General features: G+C 56.4%; 5 protein-coding genes across 5 annotated transcripts; all 5 read right to left on the bottom strand.

Moving 5' to 3' along the window:
- Positions 1-1,107: 1,107 nt before the first annotated feature.
- On the bottom strand, positions 1,108-3,351 carry LOC310893177 (feather keratin 1-like). Its single transcript, XM_083821795.1, has one exon. The coding sequence runs from the start codon at positions 2,881-2,883 to the stop codon at positions 2,563-2,565; it is 321 nt and encodes a 106-aa protein (XP_083677921.1). The 5' UTR covers positions 2,884-3,351; the 3' UTR covers positions 1,108-2,562.
- Positions 3,352-7,491: 4,140 nt separating this feature from the next.
- On the bottom strand, positions 7,492-8,028 carry LOC310893689 (feather keratin 1-like; the record flags this gene model as incomplete). Its single annotated transcript, XM_083822990.1, has 1 exon — positions 7,492-8,028. The coding sequence occupies exon 1, from the start codon at positions 7,810-7,812 to the stop codon at positions 7,492-7,494; it is 321 nt and encodes a 106-aa protein (XP_083679116.1). The 5' UTR covers positions 7,813-8,028.
- A 3,887-nt stretch (positions 8,029-11,915) lies between these two features.
- On the bottom strand, positions 11,916-13,318 carry LOC310895657 (feather keratin 1-like). The gene has a single exon (XM_083827189.1). It carries the CDS (start codon positions 12,741-12,743, stop codon positions 12,423-12,425), a length of 321 nt encoding a protein of 106 aa, XP_083683315.1. The 5' UTR covers positions 12,744-13,318; the 3' UTR covers positions 11,916-12,422.
- Positions 13,319-16,766: 3,448 nt separating this feature from the next.
- LOC310895880 (feather keratin 1-like) lies at positions 16,767-18,280 on the bottom strand. Its single transcript, XM_083827628.1, has one exon. It carries the CDS (start codon positions 17,672-17,674, stop codon positions 17,354-17,356), a length of 321 nt encoding a protein of 106 aa, XP_083683754.1. The 5' UTR covers positions 17,675-18,280; the 3' UTR covers positions 16,767-17,353.
- A 3,157-nt stretch (positions 18,281-21,437) lies between these two features.
- On the bottom strand, positions 21,438-23,253 carry LOC310893211 (feather keratin 1-like). The gene has a single exon (XM_083821821.1). It carries the CDS (start codon positions 22,601-22,603, stop codon positions 22,283-22,285), a length of 321 nt encoding a protein of 106 aa, XP_083677947.1. The 5' UTR covers positions 22,604-23,253; the 3' UTR covers positions 21,438-22,282.
- Between the last annotated feature and the right edge of the window lie 3,102 nt (positions 23,254-26,355).

Genomic DNA, 26,355 nt, shown 5'->3' on the forward strand with positions numbered 1-26,355 from the left:
ATCCAGACAGGCCTTGAATATCTCCAGAGAAGGAGAGCGCACAACCTCCCTGGGCAGCTCCGTCACCCTCACTGTGAAGTAGTTCTTTCTCGTGTTGGTGCGGAACTTCCTGTGCTCTATCTTGTGGCCATCATATCCTCATTAGTGAGGTGGGTGATGGGACGAAGTGACCCCGCAGGAATTCTGCAGATGACCCGAGACGGGGAGGAGCGTCTGATGCACGTGATGAACGTGGCACCATTCAGAATGATGTGCAGAGGCTGGAGAACTGGGCAGAGACCAACATCATGAAGTTGCCGAAGGGGCAAAGCAAATTCCTGCCTCTGGGGAGGACTAACGCCGGGGAGCAGGACATGGTGTTGTCCGACAGAGTGGCAGGCAGCTTTGCCAAGCAGGACCTTGTGTTGCTGTTGGAGAGCAAGCTGACGATGAGTCAGCAATGCAGCCTTGCGGCAAAAGAGGCCACCAGGCTCCAGGAGGGCATGGGGAAGAGCGTTGCCAGCACGATGAGAAAGGCGCTCCGTCATCTCTCTTCATCGCCGGTGAGGCCCCTTGTGGAGTCCTTTGTCCGGTTTGAGGCGTCCCAGTGGAAGATGGAAGCGGACATGCTGGAGCAATTCCAGTGCAGGGCTACCAAGATGCTGAAGGGCCTGGAGCCTCTTCAATATGAGGAGAAGGTGAGAGAGCTGGGCGTTTTCAACCCGCAGAGAAGGCTGCTCAGGCTGAATCTCCTCCTTGTTCTAAATCCCGGATGGGCGGGAATGAAGACAAGGGAACCAGACTATTTTCAGTTACTGCCTGCTGCCAGGACAAAGGTGAGTGGACGCCACAGAGAAGAGATGCAATTGTCTTGGAAGAGAAGGAAAGCCTTTTCCCCTGTGAGGGTGGTCAAGCAGTGGACCTCAAGCAGAGGTTTTGGATTTCCATGCTTGGAGATCTGAGAAACCCAACTGCACATGGTCCTGGACAGCCTGCTGTAGCTGACTCTGCTTGAGCAGGGTGCTTGCAGCACATGGTCTCCAGAGGTTACTTCCAAACTGAAAGGACTCTGTGACTGCATCTGTTGTCAATGCGGGAGAATGCTGCTGGGTGAGAAAGCAGTCGAGTGTGTGCTGCTGACACGGAGAGATTGTTTCAGAGGGCATGTGCAGAAGAGCCTTAGCGTGGCCAAGCCTTTGTTTGGTCAAGTGTAGGTCTTGCGTGACGTGCTGGAAGGTGTGGTGGCCCTTTTCGACGTGCCCCGATGACCTCTTGATCTTTGGCTTTGTACTGAGGGAAGTGGGAAGGGCGCTGGGAAAGAAGGGAAGAGGAGGAGCGTCAGGCTGGCATGCTTGAGAACTTTATTGAGGAAAGCGCATGGAAAGGAAGGAGCAGCAAGTGGCACATCCCTGGGGGGTCTTGGATGCACGTAGGGTGACCAACAACGTCATCGTTGTGCACGGTAAATTTTCTCGGAGCACGGAAATCTTCCAGCCCTGTGATGGGAGCAGCAGAGCGGGAGTCGATCCCTGGTGGCGTTTGGCTTGTGAGCACGTCATAGCGCCAGAGAGAACCAGACATACGAGACAGTGCAAGTCAGGGAAAGAAGTGGCAGAATGGTAGAATGTAAGTCGGCCATGTTTCCAAACATCACGGAATAGCCCACTTCCTTGCTTCTCTGGTTTATGCCTTGAGAGAAATAGCCATGGTTGTGGAGCTGAAGACCCAGTGGGTCAGCGATGGCACAAAGGTGCATCCTCAATCCACGAGGAGTCTCGCACCATATGTGTGGTGTCCGTGTGACGGACAACCCTGTTAAATCATACTGGCCTCGCTAGAGGCCCCAGAGGGACACCACTCCTCCCTGGTCTCCACCTGAGCAAAGAGCTGTTGACCGCAACTCTTGGTATGTGACCATGCAGGCAATTCATTGTGTGCTGAGTGACCCATCATGTCTTTCCATTTTAGTGACAAGGAGCTATGTAAGAGGGTTGTCCAAACGCTTCTTGAACACCACCAGGCATGGGCCCTGATGGCCACTTGAGCCCTGCTTTTTGTTCTTTTTGTCGGGTGAAGTTGGAAGAGCGTTGGGAGAAGAAAGGAAGAGGAGGCATCTGAGGATGTGGGATGCAGGCGGATTTTATTGAGGAAAACATGAAAAAGAGGGAGCGTCAAGTGGAAGGTGCACATTCGGAGGTGCCTGGAGGGCGACCACCAGCCTATGTCCCTTGCGTAGAGCAGATTTTCCCAGAGCCCCAAGGTCTCGCTACCGTGTGGTGGGAGCAGCCCCAGAAGGTCTCTGGAGGGATTGTGCTAGTGAGCAAGGCATTGCAGCAGAGAGTAGCAGCCGTAGAAGGTGGTGCTATGGAAAGGAGAAAGAGGAAGAAAGAAGGAGGTATGTTGGCCATGTGTCCTGACAGCATGGGCTGGCCCCTTCCTTGCTTGCTTGCTTTGTTGTGCCATGGAATGATGAGCCGCGGCTGGCGAGCCCGCATGCCATGAACAGCGCAGAGGTGCGTCCTCAGTGCGAGAGCTGTGTTGCACGGTGTTGGAGGCTTCTGTCAGGGGTGTTGGCGTGGGTCCTTAGCAGGGGTAGCAGGCTCTTCCGCCGTTGATGCAGCCCAGGCCTCCAAAGCCAAAGCCTCCAAGGCCAAAGCCTCCGAATCCCCCGGAGGAGATGGGCACTCCCTGGGCGCTGAGGTTGCTGCCCACGGCAGCTGATGCGGAGGATCCAACGGCGGTGTTCTGGGGGAAGGAGCTGAGGATGGGTCCTGGCAGGGTGACCAGCACGGCAGGAGGCTGGATGACGACGCGGGAATCCTCGCACTGCCTGACACAGGGCTCGTTGCAGCTGTTAGCCAGCGGGGTGGGTCCGCAGGGGCGGCAGATGTCGTAGCAGGACATGTCTGTGGTGCGGAGGGTCCCTGGAAGAGAGGGTGTTGGGAAGGTGGAGGGTGTTGGGAACGCGGAGGGTGTTGGGGGCGTGAGGAGTGGTGCTGGGGGAGGCCAAGAGTGTGGGGAGGCCTGGGGTTGTGGGGAGCATGGCGGTGGGGAGGGAGAAGGGCTGCTGAGGCTAAGGGGGAAAGGGCGTGTGGAGAGATAGGCCTGGTGGGGCGGACGAAGGAAGGGAGCGGGGTTCAGGCTCACCTCGTTGGGCGCAGGGGAGAAGACGTCGGGAGGATTGTGTGAGGGTGCGAGTCGCAGGGCCGGCTTTTATGCTGGTCCGTGAGTGCCCGCGGGGCGAGAGAGCCTTTGCGCATGACAGCATTTGGCGTGAGCTGCTCTTACATGCTAAAGCCTGGCAAGTAATGAGGTGGGGTGTGTTGTCCTTCCCACAACGCTCTCGTGTTCTTTTCTCCTGTTGAGGATGTGTCTCTGTGGCCTTGGCGGCAGCTTTAAGCGAGAGCGGCTCTTTGGATGGATTTGCATGGAGAGTGCGTTTGAGGACAGTCGGCAGACGCGGCCAAAGCATGAGAGAGGTGGGGTGTCACGAAGTGAGGTCATGGCGTGTCACTCGTGCGGTGCGGTTTGCGGCTGCATTGTTGTGAGGAGGGGGCCCTATTTGCTGGCGTCGCCATAATGCAGGCTGGTGTGGGCTTCCCAGATGTGCTGGGCGCGAGGCGCTGGCACTGGCATCGCACTCGCCCCCTCCCTGCCTTCGTGCCCATTCCCTATGCCTGTGTTTATTCCTCGTCTTTCCCATTGGTTTGCTGCATCGGTCGGTGGCTTGGTGGCGTTTGTGCTTGGAAGGTCCTGGGTGGGAGAAGGGAGGCTGCGTGCTTTCTTCTTGCGGCAGCTTGGCGGGTGGTAGTTTGATTAGGCGGAGGAGAGCTGTCTACGACAGCAGGACGTTGTCCTTTCAGGCCTCGTTGAAAGCTTGAGAGCCCTGAGCTGAGGGGGAATGGTTTGGCAGGGAGACTTAGGCAGAGCTTTTGGGGTCTTATTCAGCACTGAGCGCCCAAGGGTGAGGCCCTTTCCCTGCCTAGGCTTTGATGGTCAGATGCAGGATTTGGTCACTGCAGCAGGGAGTTGGAGGCATGCATGGTACTTGGGGCAGCAGTCGTGAGCCCCTCCTGGCTGGGTGGTCCCGGGCATGGCTGACGAGTGGCAAGGCCTGTCCCCGTTGGGCTGAGGTGGTTTTGGCTTGCTGCTGAGGTGAGTAGCGCTTGTTGCTGAGGAAGATGAATCAAGGTAGGAAGGGGGGCTGTGCAACTGGGTGTGCCTTGTTCCGTGAGGCCTGCTGGGTTGCAGCCACAAATGCTGAGGGAGCTGTGTGGTGTCCTTGCGAGGCCACTACTAATTATCTTTGAAAGGTCCTGGTGAGTGGGAGAGGCTCCTGAAGACTGGAAGAGACTCGCCGGCTCCTGTGTTCAAGAAGGTGAAGAAGGAAGGTGTGGGAAACCAGAGGCCGGTTGGCCTGACATCAGTCGCTGGGAAGGTTCTAAAGGAAATCCTCCCGGAAAGCGCTGTCGAGCAGACGAAGAACCAGAATGTGATGGGGAGTAGTCAGCACGGATTTAGAGAGGGAAAGTCACGCGTGAGCCTCCTGAGCGTCTTCTAAATTGAGGTGACCAGCTTGGTGGATGAGGGGAGAGCAGTGGCTGCTGCTCAACTTTAGTAAAGCCTTTAGTAAGGGCTTTCTTTGACACTTGCTCCCGTGACAAGCTCCTAGAGAAGCGGACAAAGTATGGGTTAGATAAAGAGACAGTGAGGTGGGCTGAGAAGTGGCTGATTGCTTGGGTGCAGAGGCTTGTGCTAAGTGGCACAGAGCGGTGTTGGAGGCAAGGCCCTAGCGGTGTAGGCTAGGGCTTGGCAGTGAGGCCACCAATGTTCAATATCGCAGAATCCCAGAATGAGACAACTGAAGGTGTTGGAAGGGACCTCGAAAGATCATCAGGTCCAACCCCCCTGCCAAAGCAGGTTCCTTAGAGCAGGCTGCCCAGGTAGGCATCCAGACGGGCCTTGAATATCTCCAGAGAAGGAGAGCGCACAACCTCCCTGGGCAGCTCCGTCACCCTCACTGTGAAGAAGTTCTTTCTCATGTTGGTGCGGAACTTCCTGTGCTCTATCTTGTGGCCATCATATCCTCATTAGTGAGGTGGGTGATGGGACGGAGTGACCCCGCAGGAATTCTGCAGATGACCCGAGACGGGGAGGAGCGTCTGATGCACGTGATGAACGTGGCACCATTCAGAATGATGTGCAGAGGCTGGAGAACTGGGCAGAGACCAACATCATGAAGTTGCAGAAGGGGCAAAGCAAATTCCTGCCTCTGGGGAGGACTAACGCCAGGGAGCAGGACATGGTGTTGTCCGACAGAGTGGCAGGCAGCTTTGCCAAGCAGGACCTTGTGTTGCTGTTGGAGGGCAAGCTGAAGATGAGTCAGCAATGCAGCCTTGCGGCAAAAGAGGCCACCAGGCTCCAGGAGGGCATGGGGAAGAGCGTTGCCAGCACGATGAGAAAGGAGCTCCGTCATCAATCTTCATCACCGGTGAGGCTCCTTGTGAAGTCCTTTGTCCACTTTGAGGCACCCCAGTGGAAGATGGAAGCGGACATGCTGGAGCAATTCCAGTGCAGGGCTACCAAGATGCTGAAGGGCCTGGAGCCTCTTCAATATGAGGAGAAGGTGAGAGAGCTGGGCGTTTTCAACCCGCAGAGAAGGCTGCTCAGGCTGAATCTCCTCCTTGTTCTAAATCCCGGATGGGCGGGAATGAAGACAAGGGAACCAGACTATTTTCAGTTACTGCCTGCTGCCAGGACAAAGGTGAGTGGACGCCACAGAGAAGAGATGCAATTGTCTTGGAAGAGAAGGAAAGCCTTTTCCCCTGTGAGGGTGGTCAAGCAGTGGACCTCAAGCAGAGGTTTTGGATTTCCATGCTTGGAGATCTGAGAAGCCCAACTGCACATGGTCCTGGACAGCCTGCTGTAGCTGACTCTGCTTGAGCAGGGTGCTTGCAGCACATGGTCTCCAGAGGATACTTCCAAACTGAAAGGATTCTGTGACTGCATCTGTTGTCAATGCGGGAGAATGCTGCTGGGTGAGAAAGCAGTCGAGTGTGTGCGGCTGACACGGAGAGATTCTTTCAGAGGGCATGTGCAGAAGCGCCTTAGCGTGGCCAAGCCTTTGTTTGGTCAAGTGTAGGTCTTGTGTGACGTGCTGGAAGGTGTGGTGGCCCTTTTCGACGTGCCCCGATGACCTCTCGAGTTTTGCCTTTGTACTGAGGGAAGTGGGAAGGGCACTGGGAGAAGAAGGGAAAAGGAGGAGCGTCAGGCTGGCATGCTTGAGAACTTTATTGAGGAAAGCGCATGGAAAGGAAGGAGCAGCAAGTGGCACATCCCCGGGAGGTCTTGAATGCACGTAGGGTGACCAACAACGTCATCGTTGTGCGCGGTAAATTTTCTCGGAGCACGGAAATCTTCCAGCCCTGTGATGGGAGCAGCAGAGAGGGAGTTGATCCCTGGTGGCGTTTGGCTTGTGAGCACGTCATAGTAGCAGAGAGAACCAGACATACGAGACAGTGCAAGTCAAGGAAAGAAATGGGAGAATGGTAGAATGTAAGTCGGCCATGTTTCCAAACATCACGGAATAGCCCACTTCCTTGCTTCTCTGGTTCATGCCTTGAGAGAAATAGCCGTGGTTGTGGAGCTGAAGACGCAGTGGGTCAGCGACGGCACAAAGGTGCATCCTCAATCCACGAGGAGTCTCGCACCATATGTGTGGTGTCCGTGTGACGGACAACTCTGTTAAATCATACTGGCCTCGCTAGAGGCCCCAGAGGGACACCACTCCTCCCTGGTCTCCACGTGAGCACCGAGCTGTTGACCGCAACTCTTGGTATGTGACCATGCAGGCAATTCATTGTGTGCTGAGTGGCCCATCATGTCTTTCCATTTTAGTGACAAGGAGCTATGTAAGAGCGTTGTCCAAACGCTTCTTGAACACCACCAGGCTTGGGCCCTGATGGCCACTTGAGCCCTGCTTTTTGTTCTTTTTGTCGGGTGAAGTTGGAAGAGCGTTGGGAGAAGAAAGGAAGAGGAGGCATCTGAGGATGTGGGATGCAGGCAGATTTTATTGAGGAAAACATGAAAAAGAGGGAGCGTCAAGTGGAAGGTGCACATTCTGAGGTGCCTGGAGGGCAACCACCAGCCTATGTCCCTTGCGTAGAGCAGATTTTCCCAGAGCCCCAAGGTCTTGCTACCGTGTGGTGGGAGCAGCCCCAGAAGGTCTCTGGAGGGATTGTGCTAGTGAGCAAGGCATTGCAGCAGAGAGTAGCAGCTGTAGAAGGTGGTGCTATGGAAAGGAGAAAGAGGAAGAAAGAAGGAGGTATGTTGGCCATGTGTCCTGACAGCATGGGCTGGCCCCTTCCTTGCTTGCTTGCTTTGTTGTGCCATGGAATGATGAGCCGCGGCTGGCGAGCCCACGTGCCATGAAGAGCGCAGAGGTTCGTCCTCAGTGCGAGAGCTGTGTTGCACGGTGTTGGAGGCTTCTGTCAGGGGTGTTGGCGTGGGTCCTTAGCAGGGGTAGCAGGCTCTTCCGCCGTTGATGCAGCCCAGGCCTCCGAAGCCAAAGCCTCCAAGGCCAAAGCCTCCGAATCCCCCGGAGGAGATGGGCACTCCCTGGGTGCTGAGGTTGCTGCCCACGGCAGCTGATGCGGAGGATCCAACGGCGGTGTTCTGGGGGAAGGAGCTGAGGATGGGTCCTGGCAGGGTGACCAGCACGGCAGGAGGCTGGATGACGACGCGGGAATCCTCGCACTGCCTGACACAGGGCTCGTTGCAGCTGTTAGCCAGCGGGGTGGGTCCGCAGGGGCGGCAGATGTCGTAGCAGGACATGTCTGTGGTGCGGAGGGTCCCTGGAAGAGAGGGTGTTGGGAAGGTGGAGGGTGTTGGGAACGCGGAGGGTGTTGGGGGCGTGAGGAGTGGTGCTGGGGGAGGCCAAGAGTGTGGGGAGGCCTGGGGTTGTGGGGAGCATGGCGGTGGGGAGGGAGAAGGGCTGCTGAGGCTAAGGGGGAAAGGGCGTGTGGAGAGATAGGCCTGGTGGGGCGGGCGAAGGAGGGGAGCGGGGTTCAGGCTCACCTCGTTGGGCGCAGGGGAGAAGACGTCGGGAGGATTGTGTGAGGGTGCGAGTCGCAGGGCCGGCTTTTATGCTGGTCCGTGAGTGCCCGCGGGGCGAGAGAGCCTTTGCGCATGACAGCATTTGGCGTGAGCTGCTCTTACCTGCTAAAGCCTGGCAAGTAATGAGGTGGGGTGTGTTGTCCTTCCCACAACGCTCTCGTGTTCTTTTCTCCTGTTGAGGATGTGTCTCTGTGGCCTTGGCGGCAGCTTTTAAGCGAGAGCGGCTCTTTGGATGGATTTGCATGGAGAGTGCGTTTGAGGACAGTCGGCAGACGCGGCCAAAGCATGAGAGAGGTGGGGTGTCACGAAGTGAGGTCATGGCGTGTCACTCGTGCGGTGCGGTTTGCGGCTGCATTGTTGTGAGGAGGGGGCCCTATTTGCTGGCGTCGCCATAATGCAGGCTGGTGTGGGCTTCCCAGATGTGCTGGGCGCGAGGCGCTGGCACTGGCATCGCACTCGCCCCCTCCCTGCCTTCGTGCCCATTCCCTATGCCTGTGTTTATTCCTCGTCTTTCCCATTGGTTTGCTGCATCGGTCGGTGGCTTGGTGGCCTTTGTGCTTGGAAGGTCCTGGGTGGGAGAAGGGAGGCTGCGTGCTTTCTTCTTGCGGCAGCTTGGCGGGTGGTAGTTTGATTAGGCGGAGGAGAGCTGTCTACGACAGCAGGACGTTGTCCTTTCAGGCCCTGTTGAGAGCTTGAGAGCCCTGAGCTGAGGGGGAATGGTTTGGCAGGGAGACTTAGGCAGAGCTTTTGGGGTCTTATTCAGCACTGAGCGCCCAAGGGTGAGGCCCTTTCCCTGCCTAGGCTTGGATGTTCAGATGCAGGGTTTGGACCCTGTAGCGGGGAATTGGAGGCATGCATGGTGCTCAGGGCAGCAGCCGTGAGCCCCTCCTGGCTGGGTGGTCCCGGGCATGGCTGACGAGTGGCAAGGCCTGTCCCCGTTGGGCTGAGGTGGTTTTGGCTTGCTGCTGAGGTGAGTAGCGCTTGTTGCTGAGGAAGATGAATCAAGGTAGGAAGGGGGGCTGTGCAACTGGGTGTGCCTTGTTCCGTGAGGCCTGCTGGGTTGCAGCCACAAATGCTGAGGGAGCTGTGTGGTGTCCTTGCGAGGCCACTACTAATTATCTTTGAAAGGTCCTGGTGAGTGGGAGAGGCTCCTGAAGACTGGAAGAGACTCGCCGCGCTCCTGTGTTCAAGAAGGTGAAGAAGGAAGGTGTGGGAAACCAGAGGCTGGTAGGCCTGACATCAGTCGCTGGGAAGGTTCTAAAGGAAATCCTCCCGGAAAGCGTTGTCGAGCAGACGGAGAACCAGAATGTGATGGGGAGTAGTCAGCAGGGATTTAGAGAGGGAAAGTCACACGTGAGCCTCCTCAGCGTCTTCTAAATTGAGGTGACCAGCTTGGTGGATGAGGGGAGAGCAGTGGCTGCTGCTCAACTTTAGTAAAGCCTTTAGTAAGGGCTTTCTTTGACGCTTGCTCCCGTGACAAGCTCCTAGAGAAGCGGACAAAGTATGGGTTAGATAAAGAGACAGTGAGGTGGGCTGAGAAGTGGCTGATTGCTTGGGTGCAGAGGCTTGTGCTAAGTGGCACAGAGCGGTGTTGGAGGCAAGGCCCTAGCGGTGTAGGCTAGGGCTTGGCAGTGAGGCCACCAATGTTCAATATCGCAGAATCCCAGAATGAGACAACTGAAGGTGTTGGAAGGGACCTCGAAAGATCATCAGGTCCAACCCCCCTGCCAAAGCAGGTTCCTTAGAGCAGGCTGCCCAGGTAGGCATCCAGACAGGCCTTGAATATCTCCAGAGAAGGAGAGCGCACAACCTCCCTGGGCAGCTCCGTCACCCTCACTGTGAAGTAGTTCTTTCTCGTGTTGGTGCGGAACTTCCTGTGCTCTATCTTGTGGCCATCATATCCTCATTAGTGAGGTGGGTGATGGGACGAAGTGACCCCGCAGGAATTCTGCAGATGACCCGAGACGGGGAGGAGCGTCTGATGCACGTGATGAACGTGGCACCATTCAGAATGATGTGCAGAGGCTGGAGAACTGGGCAGAGACCAACATCATGAAGTTGCCGAAGGGGCAAAGCAAATTCCTGCCTCTGGGGAGGACTAACGCCGGGGAGCAGGACATGGTGTTGTCCGACAGAGTGGCAGGCAGCTTTGCCAAGCAGGACCTTGTGTTGCTGTTGGAGAGCAAGCTGACGATGAGTCAGCAATGCAGCCTTGCGGCAAAAGAGGCCACCAGGCTCCAGGAGGGCATGGGGAAGAGCGTTGCCAGCACGATGAGAAAGGCGCTCCGTCATCTCTCTTCATCGCCGGTGAGGCCCCTTGTGGAGTCCTTTGTCCGGTTTGAGGCGTCCCAGTGGAAGATGGAAGCGGACATGCTGGAGCAATTCCAGTGCAGGGCTACCAAGATGCTGAAGGGCCTGGAGCCTCTTCAATATGAGGAGAAGGTGAGAGAGCTGGGCGTTTTCAACCCGCAGAGAAGGCTGCTCAGGCTGAATCTCCTCCTTGTTCTAAATCCCGGATGGGCGGGAATGAAGACAAGGGAACCAGACTATTTTCAGTTACTGCCTGCTGCCAGGACAAAGGTGAGTGGACGCCACAGAGAAGAGATGCAATTGTCTTGGAAGAGAAGGAAAGCCTTTTCCCCTGTGAGGGTGGTCAAGCAGTGGACCTCAAGCAGAGGTTTTGGATTTCCATGCTTGGAGATCTGAGAAACCCAACTGCACATGGTCCTGGACAGCCTGCTGTAGCTGACTCTGCTTGAGCAGGGTGCTTGCAGCACATGGTCTCCAGAGGTTACTTCCAAACTGAAAGGACTCTGTGACTGCATCTGTTGTCAATGCGGGAGAATGCTGCTGGGTGAGAAAGCAGTCGAGTGTGTGCTGCTGACACGGAGAGATTGTTTCAGAGGGCATGTGCAGAAGCGCCTTAGCGTGGCCAAGCCTTTGTTTGGTCAAGTGTAGGTCTTGCGTGACGTGCTGGAAGGTGTGGTGGCCCTTTTCGACGTGCCCCGATGACCTCTCGAGTTTTGCCTTTGTACTGAGGGAAGTGGGAAAGGCGCTGGGAGAAGAAGGGAAGAGGAGGAGCGTCAGGCTGGCATGCTTGAGAACTTTATTGAGGAAAGCGCATGGAAAGGAAGGAGCAGCAAGTGGCACATCCCTGGGGGGTCTTGGATGCACGTAGGGTGACCAACAACGTCATCGTTGTGCACGGTAAATTTTCTCGGAGCACGGAAATCTTCCAGCCCTGTGATGGGAGCAGCAGAGCGGGAGTCGATCCCTGGTGGCGTTTGGCTTGTGAGCACGTCATAGCGCCAGAGAGAACCAGACATACGAGACAGTGCAAGTCAGGGAAAGAAGTGGCAGAATGGTAGAATATAAGTCGGCCATGTTTCCAAACATCACGGAATAGCCCACTTCCTTGCTTCTCTGGTTTATGCCTTGAGAGAAATAGCCATGGTTGTGGAGCTGAAGACCCAGTGGGTCAGCGATGGCACAAAGGTGCATCCTCAATCCACGAGGAGTCTCGCACCATATGTGTGGTGTCCGTGTGACGGACAACCCTGTTAAATCATACTGGCCTCGCTAGAGGCCCCAGAGGGACACCACTCCTCCCTGGTCTCCACCTGAGCAAAGAGCTGTTGACCGCAACTCTTGGTATGTGACCATGCAGGCAATTCATTGTGTGCTGAGTGACCCATCATGTCTTTCCATTTTAGTGACAAGGAGCTATGTAAGAGGGTTGTCCAAACGCTTCTTGAACACCACCAGGCATGGGCCCTGATGGCCACTTGAGCCCTGCTTTTTGTTCTTTTTGTCGGGTGAAGTTGGAAGAGCGTTGGGAGAAGAAAGGAAGAGGAGGCATCTGAGGATGTGGGATGCAGGCGGATTTTATTGAGGAAAACATGAAAAAGAGGGAGCGTCAAGTGGAAGGTGCACATTCTGAGGTGCCTGGAGGGCGACCACCAGCCTATGTCCCTTGCGTAGAGCAGATTTTCCCAGAGCCCCAAGGTCTCGCTACCGTGTGGTGGGAGCAGCCCCAGAAGGTCTCTGGAGGGATTGTGCTAGTGAGCAAGGCATTGCAGCAGAGAGTAGCAGCCGTAGAAGGTGGTGCTATGGAAAGGAGAAAGAGGAAGAAAGAAGGAGGTATGTTGGCCATGTGTCCTGACAGCATGGGCTGGCCCCTTCCTTGCTTGCTTGCTTTGTTGTGCCATGGAATGATGAGCCGCGGCTGGCGAGCCCGCATGCCATGAACAGCGCAGAGGTGCGTCCTCAGTGCGAGAGCTGTGTTGCACGGTGTTGGAGGCTTCTGTCAGGGGTGTTGGCGTGGGTCCTTAGCAGGGGTAGCAGGCTCTTCCGCCGTTGATGCAGCCCAGGCCTCCAAAGCCAAAGCCTCCAAGGCCAAAGCCTCCGAATCCCCCGGAGGAGATGGGCACTCCCTGGGCGCTGAGGTTGCTGCCCACGGCAGCTGATGCGGAGGATCCAACGGCGGTGTTCTGGGGGAAGGAGCTGAGGATGGGTCCTGGCAGGGTGACCAGCACGGCAGGAGGCTGGATGACGACGCGGGAATCCTCGCACTGCCTGACACAGGGCTCGTTGCAGCTGTTAGCCAGCGGGGTGGGTCCGCAGGGGCGGCAGATGTCGTAGCAGGACATGTCTGTGGTGCGGAGGGTCCCTGGAAGAGAGGGTGTTGGGAAGGTGGAGGGTGTTGGGAACGCGGAGGGTGTTGGGGGCGTGAGGAGTGGTGCTGGGGGAGGCCAAGAGTGTGGGGAGGCCTGGGGTTGTGGGGAGCATGGCGGTGGGGAGGAAGAAGGGCTGCTGAGGCTAAGGGGGAAAGGGCGTGTGGAGAGATAGGCCTGGTGGGGTGGACGAAGGAAGGGAGCGGGGTTCAGGCTCACCTCGTTGGGCGCAGGGGAGAAGACGTCGGGAGGATTGTGTGAGGGTGCGAGTCGCAGGGCCGGCTTTTATGCTGGTCCGTGAGTGCCCGCGGGGCGAGAGAGCCTTTGCGCATGACAGCATTTGGCGTGAGCTGCTCTTACATGCTAAAGCCTGGCAAGTAATGAGGTGGGGTGTGTTGTCCTTCCCACAACGCTCTCGTGTTCTTTTCTCCTGTTGAGGATGTGTCTCTGCGGCCTTGGCGGCAGCTTTTAAGCGAGAGCGGCTCTTTGGATGGATTTGCATGGAGAGTGCGTTTGAGGACAGTCGGCAGACGCGGCCAAAGCATGAGAGAGGTGGGTTGTTATGAAGTGAGGTCATGGCGTGTCACTCGTGCGGTGCGGTTTGCGGCTGCATTGTTGTGAGGAGGGGGCCCTATTTGCTGGCGTCGCCATAATGCAGGCTGGTGTGGGCTTCCCAGATGTGCTGGGCGCGAGGCGCTGGCACTGGCATCGCACTCGCCCCCTCCCTGCCTTCGTGCCCATTCCCTACGCCTGTGTTTATTCCTCGTCTTTCCCTTTGGGTTTGCTGCATCGGTCGGTGGCTTGGTGGCCTTTGTGCTTGGAAGGTCCTGTGTGAGAGAAGGGAGGCTGCGTGTTTTCTTCTTGCGGCAGCTTGGCGGGTGGTAGTTTGATCAGGCAGAGGAGAGCTGTTTGCGACAGCAGGACGTTGTCCTTTCAGGCCTCGTTGAAAGCTTGAGAGCCCTGAGCTGAGGGGGAATGGTTTGGCAGGGAGACTTAGGCAGAGCTTTTGGGGTCTTATTCAGCACTGAGCGCCCAAGGGTGAGGCCCTTTCCCTGCCTAGGCTTTGATGTTCAGACGCAGGGTTTGGACCCTGTAGCGGGGAATTGGAGGCATGCATGGTGCTCAGGGCAGCAGCCGTGAGCCCCTCCTGGCTGGGTGGTCCCGGGCATGGCTGACGAGTGGCAAGGCCTGTCCCCGTTGGGCTGAGGTGGTTTTGGCTTGCTGCTGAGGTGAGTAGCGCTTGTTGCTGAGGAAGATGAATCAAGGTAGGAAGGGGGGCTGTGCAACTGGGTGTGCCTTGTTCCGTGAGGCCTGCTGGGTTGCAGCCACAAATGCTGAGGGAGCTGTGTGGTGTCCTTGCGAGGCCACTACTAATTATCTTTGAAAGGTCCTGGTGAGTGGGAGAGGCTCCTGAAGACTGGAAGAGACTCGCCGCGCTCCTGTGTTCAAGAAGGTGAAGAAGGAAGGTGTGGGAAACCAGAGGCTGGTAGGCCTGACATCAGTCGCTGGGAAGGTTCTAAAGGAAATCCTCCCGGAAAGCGCTGTCGAGCAGACGGAGAACCAGAATGTGATGGGGAGTAGTCAGCAGGGATTTAGAGAGGGAAAGTCACACGTGAGCCTCCTCAGCGTCTTCTAAATGGAGGTGACCAGCTTGGTGGATGAGGGGAGAGCAGTGGCTGCTGCTCAACTTTAGTAAAGCTTTTAGTAAGGGCTTTCTTTGACGCTTGCTCCCGTGACAAGCTCCTAGAGAAGCGGACAAAGTATGGGTTAGATAAAGAGACAGTGAGGTGGGATGAGAAGTGGCTGATTGCTTGGGTGCAGAGGCTTGTGCTAAGTGGCACAGAGCGGTGTTGGAGGCAAGGCCCTAGCGGTGTAGGCTAGGGCTTGGCAGTGAGGCCACCAATGTTCAATATCGCAGAATCCCAGAATGAGACAATTGAAGGTGTTGGAAGGGACCTCGAAAGATCATCAGGTCCAACCCCCCTGCCAAAGCAGGTTCCTTAGAGCAGGCTGCCCAGGTAGGCATCCAGACAGACCTTGAATATCTCCAGAGAAGGAGAGCGCACAACCTCCCTGGGCAGCTCCGTCACCCTCACTGTGAAGTAGTTCTTTCTCGTGTTGGTGCGGAACTTCCTGTGCTCTATCTTGTGGCCATCATATCCTCATTAGTGAGGTGGGTGATGGGACGAAGTGACCCCGCAGGAATTCTGCAGATGACCCGAGACGGGGAGGAGCGTCTGATGCACGTGATGAACGTGGCACCATTCAGAATGATGTGCAGAGGCTGGAGAACTGGGCAGAGACCAACATCATGAAGTTGCCGAAGGGGCAAAGCAAATTCCTGCCTCTGGGGAGGACTAACGCCGGGGAGCAGGACATGGTGTTGTCCGACAGAGTGGCAGGCAGCTTTGCCAAGCAGGACCTTGTGTTGCTGTTGGAGAGCAAGCTGACGATGAGTCAGCAATGCAGCCTTGCGGCAAAAGAGGCCACCAGGCTCCAGGAGGGCATGGGGAAGAGCGTTGCCAGCACGATGAGAAAGGCGCTCCGTCATCTCTCTTCATCGCCGGTGAGGCCCCTTGTGGAGTCCTTTGTCCGGTTTGAGGCGTCCCAGTGGAAGATGGAAGCGGACATGCTGGAGCAATTCCAGTGCAGGGCTACCAAGATGCTGAAGGGCCTGGAGCCTCTTCAATATGAGGAGAAGGTGAGAGAGCTGGGCGTTTTCAACCCGCAGAGAAGGCTGCTCAGGCTGAATCTCCTCCTTGTTCTAAATCCCGGATGGGCGGGAATGAAGACAAGGGAACCAGACTATTTTCAGTTACTGCCTGCTGCCAGGACAAAGGTGAGTGGACGCCACAGAGAAGAGATGCAATTGTCTTGGAAGAGAAGGAAAGCCTTTTCCCCTGTGAGGGTGGTCAAGCAGTGGACCTCAAGCAGAGGTTTTGGATTTCCATGCTTGGAGATCTGAGAAACCCAACTGCACATGGTCCTGGACAGCCTGCTGTAGCTGACTCTGCTTGAGCAGGGTGCTTGCAGCACATGGTCTCCAGAGGTTACTTCCAAACTGAAAGGACTCTGTGACTGCATCTGTTGTCAATGCGGGAGAATGCTGCTGGGTGAGAAAGCAGTCGAGTGTGTGCTGCTGACACGGAGAGATTGTTTCAGAGGGCATGTGCAGAAGCGCCTTAGCGTGGCCAAGCCTTTGTTTGGTCAAGTGTAGGTCTTGCGTGACGTGCTGGAAGGTGTGGTGGCCCTTTTCGACGTGCCCCGATGACCTCTTGATCTTTGGCTTTGTACTGAGGGAAGTGGGAAGGGCGCTGGGAAAGAAGGGAAGAGGAGGAGCGTCAGGCTGGCATGCTTGAGAACTTTATTGAGGAAAGCGCATGGAAAGGAAGGAGCAGCAAGTGGCACATCCCTGGGGGGTCTTGGATGCACGTAGGGTGACCAACAACGTCATCGTTGTGCACAGTAAATTTTCTCGGAGCACGGAAATCTTCCAGCCCTGTGATGGGAGCAGCAGAGCGGGAGTCGATCCCTGGTGGCGTTTGGCTTGTGAGCACGTCATAGCGCCAGAGAGAACCAGACATACGAGACAGTGCAAGTCAGGGAAAGAAGTGGCAGAATGGTAGAATATAAGTCGGCCATGTTTCCAAACATCACGGAATAGCCCACTTCCTTGCTTCTCTGGTTTATGCCTTGAGAGAAATAGCCATGGTTGTGGAGCTGAAGACCCAGTGGGTCAGCGATGGCACAAAGGTGCATCCTCAATCCACGAGGAGTCTCGCACCATATGTGTGGTGTCCGTGTGACGGACAACCCTGTTAAATCATACTGGCCTCGCTAGAGGCCCCAGAGGGACACCACTCCTCCCTGGTCTCCACCTGAGCAAAGAGCTGTTGACCGCAACTCTTGGTATGTGACCATGCAGGCAATTCATTGTGTGCTGAGTGACCCATCATGTCTTTCCATTTTAGTGACAAGGAGCTATGTAAGAGGGTTGTCCAAACGCTTCTTGAACACCACCAGGCATGGGCCCTGATGGCCACTTGAGCCCTGCTTTTTGTTCTTTTTGTCGGGTGAAGTTGGAAGAGCGTTGGGAGAAGAAAGGAAGAGGAGGCATCTGAGGATGTGGGATGCAGGCGGATTTTATTGAGGAAAACATGAAAAAGAGGGAGCGTCAAGTGGAAGGTGCACATTCTGAGGTGCCTGGAGGGCGACCACCAGCCTATGTCCCTTGCGTAGAGCAGATTTTCCCAGAGCCCCAAGGTCTCGCTACCGTGTGGTGGGAGCAGCCCCAGAAGGTCTCTGGAGGGATTGTGCTAGTGAGCAAGGCATTGCAGCAGAGAGTAGCAGCCGTAGAAGGTGGTGCTATGGAAAGGAGAAAGAGGAAGAAAGAAGGAGGTATGTTGGCCATGTGTCCTGACAGCATGGGCTGGCCCCTTCCTTGCTTGCTTGCTTTGTTGTGCCATGGAATGATGAGCCGCGGCTGGCGAGCCCGCATGCCATGAACAGCGCAGAGGTGCGTCCTCAGTGCGAGAGCTGTGTTGCACGGTGTTGGAGGCTTCTGTCAGGGGTGTTGGCGTGGGTCCTTAGCAGGGGTAGCAGGCTCTTCCGCCGTTGATGCAGCCCAGGCCTCCAAAGCCAAAGCCTCCAAGGCCAAAGCCTCCGAATCCCCCGGAGGAGATGGGCACTCCCTGGGCGCTGAGGTTGCTGCCCACGGCAGCTGATGCGGAGGATCCAACGGCGGTGTTCTGGGGGAAGGAGCTGAGGATGGGTCCTGGCAGGGTGACCAGCACGGCAGGAGGCTGGATGACGACGCGGGAATCCTCGCACTGCCTGACACAGGGCTCGTTGCAGCTGTTAGCCAGCGGGGTGGGTCCGCAGGGGCGGCAGATGTCGTAGCAGGACATGTCTGTGGTGCGGAGGGTCCCTGGAAGAGAGGGTGTTGGGAAGGTGGAGGGTGTTGGGAACGCGGAGGGTGTTGGGGGCGTGAGGAGTGGTGCTGGGGGAGGCCAAGAGTGTGGGGAGGCCTGGGGTTGTGGGGAGCATGGCGGTGGGGAGGGAGAAGGGCTGCTGAGGCTAAGGGGGAAAGGGCGTGTGGAGAGATAGGCCTGGTGGGGCGGACGAAGGAAGGGAGCGGGGTTCAGGCTCACCTCGTTGGGCGCAGGGGAGAAGACGTCGGGAGGATTGTGTGAGGGTGCGAGTCGCAGGGCCGGCTTTTATGCTGGTCCGTGAGTGCCCGCGGGGCGAGAGAGCCTTTGCGCATGACAGCATTTGGCGTGAGCTGCTCTTACATGCTAAAGCCTGGCAAGTAATGAGGTGGGGTGTGTTGTCCTTCCCACAACGCTCTCGTGTTCTTTTCTCCTGTTGAGGATGTGTCTCTGCGGCCTTGGCGGCAGCTTTTAAGCGAGAGCGGCTCTTTGGATGGATTTGCATGGAGAGTGCGTTTGAGGACAGTCGGCAGACGCGGCCAAAGCATGAGAGAGGTGGGGTGTCACGAAGTGAGGTCATGGCGTGTCACTCGTGCAGTGCGGTTTGCGGCTGCATTGTTGTGAGGAGGGGGCCCTATTTGCTGGCATCGCCATAATGCAGGCTGGTGTGGGCTTCCCAGATGTGCTGGGCGCGAGGCGCTGGCACTGGCATTGCACTCGCTCCCTCCCTGCCTTCGTGCCCATTCCCTATGCCTGTGTTTATTCCTCTTCTTTCCCATTGGTTTGCTGCATCGGTCGGTGGCTTGGTGGCGTTTGTGCTTGGAAGGTCCTGGGTGGGAGAAGGGAGGCTGCGTGCTTTCTTCTTGCGGCAGCTTGGCGGGTGGTAGTTTGATTAGGCGGAGGAGAGCTGTCTACGACAGCAGGACGTTGTCCTTTCAGGCCCTGTTGAGAGCTTGCAAGCCCTGAGCTGAGGGGGAGTGGTTTGGCAGGGAGAGTTAGGCAGAGCTTTTGGGGTCTTATTCAGCACTGAGCGCCCAAGGGTGAGGCCCTTTCCCTGCCTAGGCTTTGATGGTCAGATGCAGGGTTTGGTCACTGCAGCAGGGAGTTGGAGGCATGCATGGTACTCAGGGCAGCAGTCGTGAGCCCCTCCTGGCTGGGTGGTCCCGGGCATGGCTGACGAGTGGCAAGGCCTGTCCCCGTTGGGCTGAGGTGGTTTTGGCTTGCTGCTGAGGTGAGTAGCGCTTGTTGCTGAGGAAGATGAATCAAGGTAGGAAGGGGGGCTGTGCAACTGGGTGTGCCTTGTTCCGTGAGGCCTGCTGGGTTGCAGCCACAAATGCTGAGGGAGCTGTGTGGTGTCCTTGCGAGGCCACTACTAATTATCTTTGAAAGGTCCTGGTGAGTGGGAGAGGCTCCTGAAGACTGGAAGAGACTCGCCGGCTCCTGTGTTCAAGAAGGTGAAGAAGGAAGGGGTGGGAAACCAGAGGCTGGTTGGCCTGACATCAGTCGCTGGGAAGGTTCTAAAGGAAATCCTCCCGGAAAGCGCTGTCGAGCAGACGAAGAACCAGACTGTGATGGGGAGTAGTCAGCACGGATTTAGAGAGGGAAAGTCACGCGTGAGCCTCCTGAGCGTCTTCTAAATTGAGGTGACCAGCTTGGTGGATGAGGGGAGAGCAGTGGCTGCTGCTCAACTTTAGTAAAGCCTTTAGTAAGGGCTTTCTTTGACACTTGCTCCCGTGACAAGCTCCTAGAGAAGCGGACAAAGTATGGGTTAGATAAAGGGACAGTGAGGTGGGCTGAGAAGTGGCTGATTGCTTGGGTGCAGAGGCTTGTGCTAAGTGGCACAGAGCGGTGTTGGAGGCAAGGCCCTAGCGGTGTAGGCTAGGGCTTGGCAGTGAGGCCACCAATGTTCAATATCGCAGAATCCCAGAATGAGACAACTGAAGGTGTTGGAAGGGACCTCGAAAGATCATCAGGTCCAACCCCCCTGCCAAAGCAGGTTCCTTAGAGCAGGCTGCCCAGGTAGGCATCCAGACAGGCCTTGAATATCTCCAGAGAAGGAGAGCGCACAACCTCCCTGGGCAGCTCCGTCACCCTCACTGTGAAGAAGTTCTTTCTCATGTTGGTGCGGAACTTCCTGTGCTCTATCTTGTGGCCATCATATCCTCATTAGTGAGGTGGGTGATGGGACGGAGTGACCCCGCAGGAATTCTGCAGATGACCCGAGACGGGGAGGAGCGTCTGATGCACGTGATGAACGTGGCACCATTCAGAATGATGTGCAGAGGCTGGAGAACTGGGCAGAGACCAACATCATGAAGTTGCCGAAGGGGCAAAGCAAATTCCTGCCTCTGGGGAGGACTAACGCCGGGGAGCAGGACATGGTGTTGTCCGACAGAGTGGCAGGCAGCTTTGCCAAGCAGGACCTTGTGTTGCTGTTGGAGAGCAAGCTGACGATGAGTCAGCAATGCAGCCTTGCGGCAAAAGAGGCCACCAGGCTCCAGGAGGGCATGGGGAAGAGCGTTGCCAGCACGATGAGAAAGGCGCTCCGTCATCTCTCTTCATCGCCGGTGAGGCCCCTTGTGGAGTCCTTTGTCCGGTTTGAGGCGTCCCAGTGGAAGATGGAAGCGGACATGCTGGAGCAATTCCAGTGCAGGGCTACCAAGATGCTGAAGGGCCTGGAGCCTCTTCAATATGAGGAGAAGGTGAGAGAGCTGGGCGTTTTCAACCCGCAGAGAAGGCTGCTCAGGCTGAATCTCCTCCTTGTTCTAAATCCCGGATGGGCGGGAATGAAGACAAGGGAACCAGACTATTTTCAGTTACTGCCTGCTGCCAGGACAAAGGTGAGTGGACGCCACAGAGAAGAGATGCAATTGTCTTGGAAGAGAAGGAAAGCCTTTTCCCCTGTGAGGGTGGTCAAGCAGTGGACCTCAAGCAGAGGTTTTGGATTTCCATGCTTGGAGATCTGAGAAACCCAACTGCACATGGTCCTGGACAGCCTGCTGTAGCTGACTCTGCTTGAGCAGGGTGCTTGCAGCACATGGTCTCCAGAGGTTACTTCCAAACTGAAAGGACTCTGTGACTGCATCTGTTGTCAATGCGGGAGAATGCTGCTGGGTGAGAAAGCAGTCGAGTGTGTGCTGCTGACACGGAGAGATTGTTTCAGAGGGCATGTGCAGAAGCGCCTTAGCGTGGCCAAGCCTTTGTTTGGTCAAGTGTAGGTCTTGCGTGACGTGCTGGAAGGTGTGGTGGCCCTTTTCGACGTGCCCCGATGACCTCTTGATCTTTGGCTTTGTACTGAGGGAAGTGGGAAGGGCGCTGGGAAAGAAGGGAAGAGGAGGAGCGTCAGGCTGGCATGCTTGAGAACTTTATTGAGGAAAGCGCATGGAAAGGAAGGAGCAGCAAGTGGCACATCCCTGGGGGGTCTTGGATGCACGTAGGGTGACCAACAACGTCATCGTTGTGCACAGTAAATTTTCTCGGAGCACGGAAATCTTCCAGCCCTGTGATGGGAGCAGCAGAGCGGGAGTCGATCCCTGGTGGCGTTTGGCTTGTGAGCACGTCATAGCGCCAGAGAGAACCAGACATACGAGACAGTGCAAGTCAGGGAAAGAAGTGGCAGAATGGTAGAATATAAGTCGGCCATGTTTCCAAACATCACGGAATAGCCCACTTCCTTGCTTCTCTGGTTTATGCCTTGAGAGAAATAGCCATGGTTGTGGAGCTGAAGACCCAGTGGGTCAGCGATGGCACAAAGGTGCATCCTCAATCCACGAGGAGTCTCGCACCATATGTGTGGTGTCCGTGTGACGGACAACCCTGTTAAATCATACTGGCCTCGCTAGAGGCCCCAGAGGGACACCACTCCTCCCTGGTCTCCACCTGAGCAAAGAGCTGTTGACCGCAACTCTTGGTATGTGACCATGCAGGCAATTCATTGTGTGCTGAGTGACCCATCATGTCTTTCCATTTTAGTGACAAGGAGCTATGTAAGAGGGTTGTCCAAACGCTTCTTGAACACCACCAGGCATGGGCCCTGATGGCCACTTGAGCCCTGCTTTTTGTTCTTTTTGTCGGGTGAAGTTGGAAGAGCGTTGGGAGAAGAAAGGAAGAGGAGGCATCTGAGGATGTGGGATGCAGGCGGATTTTATTGAGGAAAACATGAAAAAGAGGGAGCGTCAAGTGGAAGGTGCACATTCGGAGGTGCCTGGAGGGCGACCACCAGCCTATGTCCCTTGCGTAGAGCAGATTTTCCCAGAGCCCCAAGGTCTCGCTACCGTGTGGTGGGAGCAGCCCCAGAAGGTCTCTGGAGGGATTGTGCTAGTGAGCAAGGCATTGCAGCAGAGAGTAGCAGCCGTAGAAGGTGGTGCTATGGAAAGGAGAAAGAGGAAGAAAGAAGGAGGTATGTTGGCCATGTGTCCTGACAGCATGGGCTGGCCCCTTCCTTGCTTGCTTGCTTTGTTGTGCCATGGAATGATGAGCCGCGGCTGGCGAGCCCGCATGCCATGAACAGCGCAGAGGTGCGTCCTCAGTGCGAGAGCTGTGTTGCACGGTGTTGGAGGCTTCTGTCAGGGGTGTTGGCGTGGGTCCTTAGCAGGGGTAGCAGGCTCTTCCGCCGTTGATGCAGCCCAGGCCTCCAAAGCCAAAGCCTCCAAGGCCAAAGCCTCCGAATCCCCCGGAGGAGATGGGCACTCCCTGGGCGCTGAGGTTGCTGCCCACGGCAGCTGATGCGGAGGATCCAACGGCGGTGTTCTGGGGGAAGGAGCTGAGGATGGGTCCTGGCAGGGTGACCAGCACGGCAGGAGGCTGGATGACGACGCGGGAATCCTCGCACTGCCTGACACAGGGCTCGTTGCAGCTGTTAGCCAGCGGGGTGGGTCTGCAGGGGCGGCAGATGTCGTAGCAGGACATGTCTGTGGTGCGGAGGGTCCCTGGAAGAGAGGGTGTTGGGAAGGTGGAGGGTGTTGGGAACGCGGAGGGTGTTGGGGGCGTGAGGAGTGGTGCTGGGGGAGGCCAAGAGTGTGGGGAGGCCTGGGGTTGTGGGGAGCATGGCGGTGGGGAGGGAGAAGGGCTGCTGAGGCTAAGGGGGAAAGGGCGTGTGGAGAGATAGGCCTGGTGGGGCGGACGAAGGAAGGGAGCGGGGTTCAGGCTCACCTCGTTGGGCGCAGGGGAGAAGACGTCGGGAGGATTGTGTGAGGGTGCGAGTCGCAGGGCCGGCTTTTATGCTGGTCCGTGAGTGCCCGCGGGGCGAGAGAGCCTTTGCGCATGACAGCATTTGGCGTGAGCTGCTCTTACATGCTAAAGCCTGGCAAGTAATGAGGTGGGGTGTGTTGTCCTTCCCACAACGCTCTCGTGTTCTTTTCTCCTGTTGAGGATGTGTCTCTGCGGCCTTGGCGGCAGCTTTTAAGCGAGAGCGGCTCTTTGGATGGATTTGCATGGAGAGTGCGTTTGAGGACAGTCGGCAGACGCGGCCAAAGCATGAGAGAGGTGGGGTGTCACGAAGTGAGGTCATGGCGTGTCACTCGTGCGGTGCGGTTTGCGGCTGCATTGTTGTGAGGAGGGGGCCCTATTTGCTGGCATTGCCATAATGCAGGCTGGTGTGGGCTTCCCAGATGTGCTGGGCGCGAGGCGCTGGCACTGGCATTGCACTCGCTCCCTCCCTGCCTTCGTGCCCATTCCCTACGCCTGTGTTTATTCCTCTTCTTTCCCATTGGTTTGCTGCATCGGTCGGTGGCTTGGTGGCGTTTGTGCTTGGAAGGTCCTGGGTGGGAGAAGGGAGGCTGCGTGCTTTCTTCTTGCGGCAGCTTGGCGGGTGGTAGTTTGATTAGGCGGAGGAGAGCTGTCTACGACAGCAGGACGTTGTCCTTTCAGGCCCTGTTGAGAGCTTGCAAGCCCTGAGCTGAGGGGGAGTGGTTTGGCAGGGAGAGTTAGGCAGAGCTTTTGGGGTCTTATTCAGCACTGAGCGCCCAAGGGTGAGGCCCTTTCCCTGCCTAGGCTTTGATGGTCAGATGCAGGGTTTGGTCACTGCAGCAGGGAGTTGGAGGCATGCATGGTACTCAGGGCAGCAGTCGTGAGCCCCTCCTGGCTGGGTGGTCCCGGGCATGGCTGACGAGTGGCAAGGCCTGTCCCCGTTGGGCTGAGGTGGTTTTGGCTTGCTGCTGAGGTGAGTAGCGCTTGTTGCTGAGGAAGATGAATCAAGGTAGGAAGGGGGGCTGTGCAACTGGGTGTGCCTTGTTCCGTGAGGCCTGCTGGGTTGCAGCCACAAATGCTGAGGGAGCTGTGTGGTGTCCTTGCGAGGCCACTACTAATTATCTTTGAAAGGTCCTGGTGAGTGGGAGAGGCTCCTGAAGACTGGAAGAGACTCGCCGGCTCCTGTGTTCAAGAAGGTGAAGAAGGAAGGGGTGGGAAACCAGAGGCTGGTTGGCCTGACATCAGTCGCTGGGAAGGTTCTAAAGGAAATCCTCCCGGAAAGCGCTGTCGAGCAGACGAAGAACCAGACTGTGATGGGGAGTAGTCAGCACGGATTTAGAGAGGGAAAGTCACGCGTGAGCCTCCTGAGCGTCTTCTAAATTGAGGTGACCAGCTTGGTGGATGAGGGGAGAGCAGTGGCTGCTGCTCAACTTTAGTAAAGCCTTTAGTAAGGGCTTTCTTTGACACTTGCTCCCGTGACAAGCTCCTAGAGAAGCGGACAAAGTATGGGTTAGATAAAGGGACAGTGAGGTGGGCTGAGAAGTGGCTGATTGCTTGGGTGCAGAGGCTTGTGCTAAGTGGCACAGAGCGGTGTTGGAGGCAAGGCCCTAGCGGTGTAGGCTAGGGCTTGGCAGTGAGGCCACCAATGTTCAATATCGCAGAATCCCAGAATGAGACAACTGAAGGTGTTGGAAGGGACCTCGAAAGATCATCAGGTCCAACCCCCCTGCCAAAGCAGGTTCCTTAGAGCAGGCTGCCCAGGTAGGCATCCAGACAGGCCTTGAATATCTCCAGAGAAGGAGAGCGCACAACCTCCCTGGGCAGCTCCGTCACCCTCACTGTGAAGAAGTTCTTTCTCATGTTGGTGCGGAACTTCCTGTGCTCTATCTTGTGGCCATCATATCCTCATTAGTGAGGTGGGTGATGGGACGGAGTGACCCCGCAGGAATTCTGCAGATGACCCGAGACGGGGAGGAGCGTCTGATGCACGTGATGAACGTGGCACCATTCAGAATGATGTGCAGAGGCTGGAGAACTGGGCAGAGAGGAACATCATGAAGTTGCCGAAGGGGCAAAGCAAATTCCTGCCTCTGGGGAGGACTAACGCCGGGGAGCAGGACATGGTGTTGTCCGACAGAGTGGCAGGCAGCTTTGCCAAGCAGGACCTTGTGTTGCTGTTGGAGAGCAAGCTGACGATGAGTCAGCAATGCAGCCTTGCGGCAAAAGAGGCCACCAGGCTCCAGGAGGGCATGGGGAAGAGCGTTGCCAGCACGATGAGAAAGGCGCTCCGTCATCTCTCTTCATCGCCGGTGAGGCCCCTTGTGGAGTCCTTTGTCCGGTTTGAGGCGTCCCAGTGGAAGATGGAAGCGGACATGCTGGAGCAATTCCAGTGCAGGGCTACCAAGATGCTGAAGGGCCTGGAGCCTCTTCAATATGAGGAGAAGGTGAGAGAGCTGGGCGTTTTCAACCCGCAGAGAAGGCTGCTCAGGCTGAATCTCCTCCTTGTTCTAAATCCCGGATGGGCGGGAATGAAGACAAGGGAACCAGACTATTTTCAGTTACTGCCTGCTGCCAGGACAAAGGTGAGTGGACGCCACAGAGAAGAGATGCAATTGTCTTGGAAGAGAAGGAAAGCCTTTTCCCCTGTGAGGGTGGTCAAGCAGTGGACCTCAAGCAGAGGTTTTGGATTTCCATGCTTGGAGATCTGAGAAACCCAACTGCACATGGTCCTGGACAGCCTGCTGTAGCTGACTCTGCTTGAGCAGGGTGCTTGCAGCACATGGTCTCCAGAGGTTACTTCCAAACTGAAAGGACTCTGTGACTGCATCTGTTGTCAATGCGGGAGAATGCTGCTGGGTGAGAAAGCAGTCGAGTGTGTGCTGCTGACACGGAGAGATTGTTTCAGAGGGCATGTGCAGAAGCGCCTTAGCGTGGCCAAGCCTTTGTTTGGTCAAGTGTAGGTCTTGCGTGACGTGCTGGAAGGTGTGGTGGCCCTTTTCGACGTGCCCCGATGACCTCTTGATCTTTGGCTTTGTACTGAGGGAAGTGGGAAGGGCGCTGGGAAAGAAGGGAAGAGGAGGAGCGTCAGGCTGGCATGCTTGAGAACTTTATTGAGGAAAGCGCATGGAAAGGAAGGAGCAGCAAGTGGCACATCCCTGGGGGGTCTTGGATGCACGTAGGGTGACCAACAACGTCATCGTTGTGCACGGTAAATTTTCTCGGAGCACGGAAATCTTCCAGCCCTGTGATGGGAGCAGCAGAGCGGGAGTCGATCCCTGGTGGCGTTTGGCTTGTGAGCACGTCATAGCGCCAGAGAGAACCAGACATACGAGACAGTGCAAGTCAGGGAAAGAAGTGGCAGAATGGTAGAATGTAAGTCGGCCATGTTTCCAAACATCACGGAATAGCCCACTTCCTTGCTTCTCTGGTTTATGCCTTGAGAGAAATAGCCATGGTTGTGGAGCTGAAGACCC

This window comes from Anser anser, assembly GCF_964211835.1.
Source record: "Anser anser genome assembly, chromosome: 2".
Lineage (NCBI taxonomy): Eukaryota > Metazoa > Chordata > Aves > Anseriformes > Anatidae > Anser > Anser anser.